The sequence below is a fragment of the Rosa chinensis genome, chromosome 5 (genome assembly GCF_002994745.2).
Source record: "Rosa chinensis cultivar Old Blush chromosome 5, RchiOBHm-V2, whole genome shotgun sequence".
In the NCBI taxonomy this organism is placed as follows: domain Eukaryota; kingdom Viridiplantae; phylum Streptophyta; class Magnoliopsida; order Rosales; family Rosaceae; genus Rosa; species Rosa chinensis.
Window position 1 is genome coordinate 72991957 of NC_037092.1, and position 8617 is coordinate 73000573.

The 8617-nt window shown below is 38.1% G+C and overlaps 1 protein-coding gene across 2 annotated transcripts; it reads left to right on the forward strand.

Annotated features, from left to right (window-relative positions):
- Positions 1-3751: 3751 nt before the first annotated feature.
- On the forward strand, positions 3752-7088 carry LOC112167922. 2 transcript variants are annotated; one of them, XM_024305025.2, is made up of 5 exons: positions 3753-4290; positions 4416-4697; positions 4784-5123; positions 6287-6397; positions 6502-7088. In XM_024305025.2, exons 1-5 carry the CDS (start codon positions 3964-3966, stop codon positions 6621-6623), a joined length of 1182 nt encoding a protein of 393 aa, XP_024160793.1. In that variant the 5' UTR covers positions 3753-3963; the 3' UTR covers positions 6624-7088. The 2 variants fall into 2 exon arrangements, with proteins under 2 accessions (XP_024160795.1, XP_024160793.1); XM_024305027.2 differs by lacking the exon at positions 6287-6397 and having other exon boundaries at positions 3752-4290.
- Positions 7089-8617: the final 1529 nt, after the last annotated feature.

The window sequence follows — 8617 nt, forward strand, 5'->3', positions numbered from 1 at the left end:
AGCTTATGGGAGTAACAGTCGAGGTTGCTTGAGACTCATAGGTTCGCGGCTTAAAGGAGAGTTCAGATGACATTCTTCTTTAATTGTCTAGATGAGACTTGAATTGCTACTTGATGGTTAAGTTAGCAAATAGGATATGGTCATAGCGGTGACTCATGTTGTCCTTTCTGTGGAAAGGATATTGAATGTTAGAAGGATTCATGGCTGCATGTTTCCTTAAGTAGATTGATGTGAGTTGTTGATTGATGTTCATGAGTTACTCATACGAGCTTGAAGAAGCTTACCGGGTTTGTTGTTTGGCAACCCCGGTGCACCATTCTTTTGGTGTAGGGGTTAATCCTGCAGGTCAGGAAAATCGTGGCTGAAGCAGAGGCAGCTTGTTGGCAGCTGAACGGGTAGGAAGCAAATTTTGTTGGCTTTGCCATTGTTATGACTTCCGCTATGTAGTAAGCTCTGAGGAGCATTTACGCTTTATTTTGTGATGACAATTTAATTCGTAAATTTGTATAATATATAACTCTGTGGAGCGAGTGTATGTTATCTTGGATGATTCAGTGTATCAGTAAGTACTTGTTTTATGGGAAAGATGTTCCAGGTATTTGTATTGATGACTGAATATTCACGCATGTATAATTATGGGATTATATATATCGATTTTTATTGTTGTAAAAATCAGGGGCGTGACAACCTACTAGATAAAATAATGTTTTTCTACTACTATTTCTAGTGAATACCTGTACTGATTCGAATTTTGCTTAACTTTGATTGTGTAAATATATTACCGATATTTGTTTTCTAATAAAAGTACTATTCAAACATGTATATAATTTCTTTTACTTCCTGTTGATTTATTCAAGAAGAAAATTTTATTTGTTTTGACTCACGTCACAAATTCACGAGCCATATTTCAGTACAATATTGGCCTTGGATTTGGGGGCGTGACAGACCCCCTACCCATGAGAGTGTGGGAGCTGAAAGATCGAAAAAAGTGAATTACCAAGGACCGGTTAAGAGCATATTTGTTTTATGTTCTATTTAAGGTATTGAGTTGACCAGGTAGATCGAGGTCCAAACGAAGGCGGAAATTGTTGAAATTTCTACCACTAACATATATTCATATGCAAATAACATCCAGCGGTGCATTTTAAAAAATTCCATTTCGTCCCCCATTTTGCTCATTAAGAATAACATTACATTGGTAAAATGGTTTCAACTCGACCAATTGATTATTTTTAGTTATGTTGATTACTTGATTTATTTCAAAATTGGTATTACATGAATATATTGTCCAATTTGAAATAATAGTTTTGTAATTATTACAGTTAATTAGTTAACAGTAATTATTGGTAAATATTAAAATACCCATAAGATTATATTAAAACGGCGGCGTTTTTGCCGAATTAACGGTTAATTCTTTAAAAAAAATTATTTTTTTCTTCTCAAAATATGGCTCAATTTAAAAGACTCATTTCCTAATATGGCAGATTGAAATAATTTTCTACACTTCCATAGTTTTATACATATAACACATGTAATTGAAAATAACAAAAATAAAATATAAATTTTAGGGCCAGGTTAGGGCCGGGCTTTTAGGGCCGGGCAGGGCCTAGCCCTTACGGGCTCAATCGGGCCGGGCCGTAGGGTAGGGCCGGGCTTTATTTGTGTGACCCATACCCTACCCTAAATAAAAAAGGGTCGGGCCGGCCCGCCCTAATGGTAGGGCCGAGCCGGCCGGGCTTAGGGCCCAAGGGCCATATGATGAGGCCTAGGGGGACAATAGACGTTTTGAATTGATGTAATCTCCTTTTATTTTTCTTTAATCAAAGTTTTATTTGTCTAATTCAAGGAAGATTAATTCCAATTCAGACGACCGAAAGTCTATTGGGGGGCAATAGAGGTTTATTGCCCTTTTATTGGGAGGCAATAGATGTCTATTAGAGAGCAATAAACTATTGGGGGCAATAGCCCAATAGACGTCTATTGGGGGCAATAAATATTTCCCGCGACCTATGAAATCTCTGACGATCTTTTTAGGGATCTTAGGCGAGGTTTTCAGAAGAGTCCTGTGGGCGGCGGCAGGTGACCGGACTTTCGCTGATGACCGGCCTTCGGCGAAGTCTCCTATAGTTTCTCTCTCTTCCATTTTCTCTCTATCTCTAAGTAACAAAGGAGTGAGGGTAAAATAGTCTAAAGAAATATAAAAAAAAAAACCTTAATGGGGTATTAGGGAAGACTTCCTTAGAGTGTTTTGGGTAAAGAGGAATTAAAAAAACTTAATGCACTAAGTGGGAAAAAAAACCCCTTGAAATGGGGTTAATAGACAAAAACCCTAATAAAAAATAACTCAACTTAAAAATAATTATTTATACTATTGGATTTTACATTATTGCTTCCTCCAAACCCCTTTCTTATCCATAATAAGTTAAACTTTTTTTTTTGAGATGACTCCATAATAAGTTAAACTAGTAGCCTAACCATATAAATTGTCAATCAATTGCTAAATATACAGAAGAATTATACTCAATCACCGTTTGATGTAAATCTACCGATGGAAAATAAAACAACTCAATCAACTTAAAAATAATTATTTCTACCATTTTATTTTACATTATTGCCTCCTCGAAACCCCTTTCCTATCCGTAATAAGTTGAACTAGTAGCCTAACCATTGAAATTGTAGACCAATTGCCAAATGTACATAAGAATCCATTCATCAAGTTGCACCAGTGCAAATTTATACTAGTATAAGTGTATAACTACCCTAAAGTTGCTCCAGTTACAGTATTCATTTCCTTATTTATTTTCTGCAATGTTGTTGAACCGTACTTGTCGTGTGCATGGCAAGGAAGCACGATAGGATTCACAACCAAACCAAAATAAGATTCACAGTCGAAAGAATGTTGTGCGGGTCGAATAGTCAACACTTAACCCCATCAACTCTCAACCATCCTGGTGGAAATGCTACACCAAACCCAACCATCTGTAACAACGTTAATAAATACAACAGCTAAAAAACCCCTCTCATCCTTTTCAAACTCCTAACCTACCATAACTCTTTGGAAGAGTTATCTTTAAAAAGTTGCATTCTACTTATCTGCTTAGTATCAATCTTTAGTTGTTGTTAAAATTAAAATTTTCAATGTTGCCTTAAATTTGAAAAACACATCGTGTTCGGGAAACATTTACATGAGTCAAAAATATGTACATGCATAAAACTAGCCAAAAAGTTAAAATTTTTATGTGATTGATTTTGAAATGATTCTAAATCATACTAATAAGAACAAAGGGGACCTCATATGCCGCTAGCTCTACTGATGTATTAATGGATCGATAGAGTATTTATGTTATGGTGTCAATTGAGCTCGTACTCTAAATTACTGAATCGAACTCTAAATTATTGAATCGAGAATCCTCTGTGTCTTTTGGAATCTTTTTTCTCCCCTTTTGTTTGATTAATATCAATCAATCCATTATTTCCTTGATAGTGATCTCTGAGCAAAACAATTCTAATGGAGTCCTAATAGGAGTATTGAGAATACAGTGGTTTAGTTGCACCTGAATTTCTCTTCCAACAAAAGGAAGGGAGGGTTGGCCAGCTGGACAAAACGGTCCAACTACCGGAGCCCAACACTTCGGGACAGAAAGCACCAAACAACGAGTCCAGCAACTATGTGACACCGGACCCTACCTTCCCCTCCAGTAGGGCCCACGCCATCCCTCTCCTCTCCTCTTTAAAACCTAGCGCGTCTCTTTTGAGACCCCAATTCCAGCTGTGGATACAAAAGCTTTGCTGGTAGCCCTGAGATAATAATTAGTTGATGATAATCATCCTCATCTCTACCACTCCTACTACTCGAATCTCTCTCTCTCTCTCTCTCTCTTCCCAAACCCACCTGATCTTCTCTAGGATCTGTTTCAGGTACCAAAAGTAGGAGCAGTACGGTACTGCACCTAGATTTTAATTATGATGGATGTTGTTGACTTCCAACGCGGGAGAGAGTTACTGTTCGATCATCATCATTTTCTCAACGAGCAGGAAACTCCGTCGTCGGAGATGAAGTTTTCCGGTGGCTCCGATTACAAGCACCGGTGGGGTTTTCCTGAAGGTGAGGGGAAAGGGTTTGTTGGGTCGAGGACTACTGAAGCTGAGCTTGTTTCGTCGTCCGAGTCGACTGTAGAAGACGATGATTACATTGCTGAGTTGACTCGCCAGATGACTCACTACATGCTTCAAGACGACGACAAACACGCTCTGAAAACCAGTACTACTAGCTCCGAGAAAAACGAAGAGGTAAGCTTTGAAATAATGATATGCTCAAAATTAGAATTTGGATTAGAATTTCCGGAGGATAAGGTCGATTCTTAATATATGTAATAATCTTCAATCATATTAATGTTGTTGTAACTGTGTTGCAGTCGTGGGGTTGTGTCGGTTGGCCAAGTGACTCTACGATGATGTGGTCGCCGTTGGGATCGAGCAGTGGAAGCCCAGAAGGTCCATCTCAGGAGCCGTCGCCGCCGGTGACCCCAGGCAAATACCAAGCTTCGGAACATAAAAATCCGTCGTACGCCGCCGTTTTGTGCAAGTTGGACAAGTTAGATATGAACAAACAGGGACGCCCAAGTGGAAGTACCCCAGTAGCTGAAGCTGAAAATCCAAAGCAATGTGTAGCTTTTGATCAAAGCCAAGACTCTAAGGTAGGAATAAGTTTGATGGTTATGGTAATTTTTTCACTATTCATATACCAAACATTCTACTTACCTAATTTCGTGTTTTCTTGTAGATTAATTTTATGCAAAAGCAATGGCAAATCTCAAAGAAGCAAGGCTCAATAAATAATGGTAGACAACCGAAGGATATTGCTCATCAAAAATTTAAGTCCTACGACCAAAACCATAAGAAAGGAGGGTCTTCTGCTAATGGCGGATTAAGGCATCCTCCACCTATTGCCAATTTGCACTCAAACCCGTGGCTGAACAACCAGCAAGGCCCCTCAAATATGAGGGCAGTTTTCCTTGGCGGATCGGGTTCCGGTTCCAGAGTTGGGACGCCGTCTTGTGGGACTGGTGTCTTCTTGCCCTGTGTTATTGGCAACACATCCCAATCACCCAAGAATAAAAGAGGTACCAAGTAAAAGCCTTTAATTTTGTCAATTTTGTTTTTGACAAAGAAAAATTTAAGTTAAGACAGAAGCTGCTTCCCAATCTAGGTCCCGTTGAACCACCACCAAGGGTTGTGATGAAAGTAATTTTGTCAATTTTTTGGGGCCGCTTTTAGATTTTTCAGTGGCTTTTAGCGGAATGTGATATTGTTTTGGAGTGGTTTCTTGGTCGTTGAAGTGGTTGGGGTTGGAGTTTGAAGTGGAATATCACCTATCCAATATTTGATTATATTCGGATTGGTTGCATGTGTAAATTGTTTTGCATCTTTTGGTGTTGACCCTGGATCTAGATTAGGTTCCATATTCTTGAGATTCCTCTTAATCCCCGATTTAAAATTTGATATAGGTAGTGGCCAATCTTGTTGTTAGCCAGTGACTCGTGTGAAATGGAATCTTCCCTAACCTCCTATGGTCCCCTTGCTTGGGGTTTAGCTCTTTTGGGAAATTGGGAATTTTTAACTAGATTCCTCATTTCTTTACTAAAACATCCCCAATACTTTTCCTCCAAAATTTCTCAAGTTCCTCACGGATTTTCAGGAAATTTCAATGATTTGCTTTCATAACTTGGTACTGTAACGCTTCTAAATAGTTCAACCACTTTTCATAGTGGTTGGTTATTTGTCGAGTTTAGTTTTTAGTCATTTTAAAAGAATTTTTATCAAAACACTTAATAACTTAGCACGATTTTTAAAATTACAATGAAATTGCGAAAAGAAGAATGTTATAAGAATGATGAGATTTGTTTACTTTTTTTACACTAACATTGGACTTGAGCTTATCTTAGTCTTAGGAGAAGTGCTATTTTTCTTGTTAATTTCGGGTTCATTTTAAGAAAATCTAATATTGTTTCGAGAAGTTATCATTAGCACTTTGAAATAATATTTGGAGTTTACATTAATTTAAGAATGTTAATAAAATTTTTGTATTCTATCGTGATTACCGTTTGTTAGTATTTTTACTCCATGTTGCGTGCCGTGAAGGATGTGTTTTCACCAAGAAGTCGGTCGTTTTCATGCTTGTGTAATCCTAGTCGCAATCGAATAGTTGTCCTTAAGTTACCTCTTTGGAACATTGAAAAGAGTTTCTAAAAGCTCCCAAACGTTGGGTCTCTCTTATTGATTGCAGGATGTGCCCCTGTTCTTATACCCGCAAAGGTAGTACAAGCCCTGAAGGTTCACTTTGACCGAGTCGGTGACCAACCTCGACCAAACCCTACTTCTTTTCCCATATTAAACGGTACAGATTACCTTGTAGATCTCCCTCTGTACTTCATGCCAAACCGTTCCCCAGTTTTTGACGTCTTTCCTAACTTTTTCTCTGTTATTTTGTGTTCAACTCAGATTCCTCAAAGGGTGGAAGGAGGACAAGCACGTCTGCAAATAGAAAGCGCCACTCGAGAGGTGCGGCAACGCCGGACATGAACAATAATGAGATGGGTCTACCTCAAGAATGGACTTATTGACTTAGCCAAAGTTAAAGCACATGCCTTCGCTTATTATTTCATCACCACCTACAATGTTGCTAATCTCTCATTTTCAATTATGGCGGTGTCACTGTGATGATTTGGCAGTTTGTTCCGTAGCAAAGAAGGAGAGGGGTTAAGATGGAATAAAGAGAAAGATGATGACAGACATCAGTTGGTCAATTAGAGGGGAATCCATTAGATCATAGATTAGGACAAACAAATAGAGATTCACAAGAATATTATCTTCTTCTTTTTTCTCCCTTTTATGATCTTTCCAAAAATAAACAGGAATTTTGAATTTGTCCGCTGCAGCAGGCTGGGCTTGAATAGCTTAAGCAAATACTGTAAAGATGCCCTTTGATTATATGCTAGTGACAATTCTGCTAGTTGGCATGTGGAGAACGACTAATGCTTCTAGTTGTTTTTCCACATTTATACAATTGTGAAATTTATTTTCACGGGTAAGAGGTTCACTAGAGTCTTGGAATTGGAAACTGCATGCACACCAAAATTAATATATGTCCCCTTATACTTTCTTGAACTCAGAAACATAAGGATGCTCTAGAATGATTTCCAAGTGAACTTTAAAATAAATAAAAAATAAATAAAATTTAAGAGTTGAAAATATGTTAGTATCATAAAGAGACCGACCACATAGTAGGTTTTTACAAAATAAGTCCATGTGACGACAGCAACACAACACCCACCAACTCGACGGCCGGAACCGATCGCGCAGAGCAACAATGCTGCACCACCCATAGGCCATAGCCTTAATTACAAAACTTTTGGAGGACAAACACACTAGTAATACATTGAGACTGGCTAACGCCGAATTAGAACTACCTGGATCTCATAGTGTCCTTTAACACATTTGTGCAATGGGAGCCATCTTGTGACCAAATCCTACTACATGTCATCCCCCATCTAAAGAAGCAAATGCCAATAGTACCAAAACAAATCCAATTGACCAATGCCGAATACGACCCATGACCATACCGAACACAACAAAAGGGATAACTTACCATAAATACACATGGATTGTTTTCATTAATGGTTTGTCTTTATATACAATGGCATGGCCTCTCAGACTCTCTTTATTTACATTAATGCACCAATAATACAATTTAGATTAGTTAACTTAGTAGAATCCAGGTTTTTTTCTTCCTTTTTTCTTTTTAATAGAGACAGAAAATTACAAAGCGAAATCCGAAAAACAGTCGAAATTAAACTGATCTAGATTAAAGGCATTTAACACTGAGAGAGGACGTCTATTGGAATAAGCTTCAGAGAGGGAGAGTTGTGACCCAGTGAAGTAACAGCATTTACAAAAAAGTTAGCCCCACAGAAAACGTGGCGAAAGGAAATGTCTTCAAAGTGGAAGGCCAACCCTCTGATGTCTCGAATAAGAGATCTACACTGCCAAGGTGTCTCACATAAGCCATTGGTGCATTTGATGATTAACCTTGAGTCTCATCCCACGTGAATGCGTTTGAAATTCTTGCTAAGAGCAAGTCCACCCGTAGTCAAGAAAAGGCAAAGTCGAGAAGTCAAGAATTCGACCGGTCAAATTACTGTTCACTGCCACTGGACATGGGTTTGCACCCGTTATTTTTTTGCCCGGCCAACACTGTTCACGCAAAATTTACTGTTTAAATTCACTGTTCATCGGTTTTTAAAAAAAATTCCCAAATTTTTTATTTTTTTTTTGCTGTTGATAATGAATATTTATGGATAATTAATGTCCTAATTATGCAATTTACTTTTTTCAAAAATATTTTAAGGTGGACAAATTATGAGCCACCGACATTTTATCTTGAAATGAGTGAAAGCACAACCGACAAATTATGAGCCACCGACAATTTATCTTGAAATGAGTGAAAGCACGGACAAATTATGAGTCACCGACAATTTATCTTGAAATGAGTGAAGGCACAACGGACAAATTTCCTTGAAATGAGTGAAGGCACAACCGACACTTTTTGAACGGACCA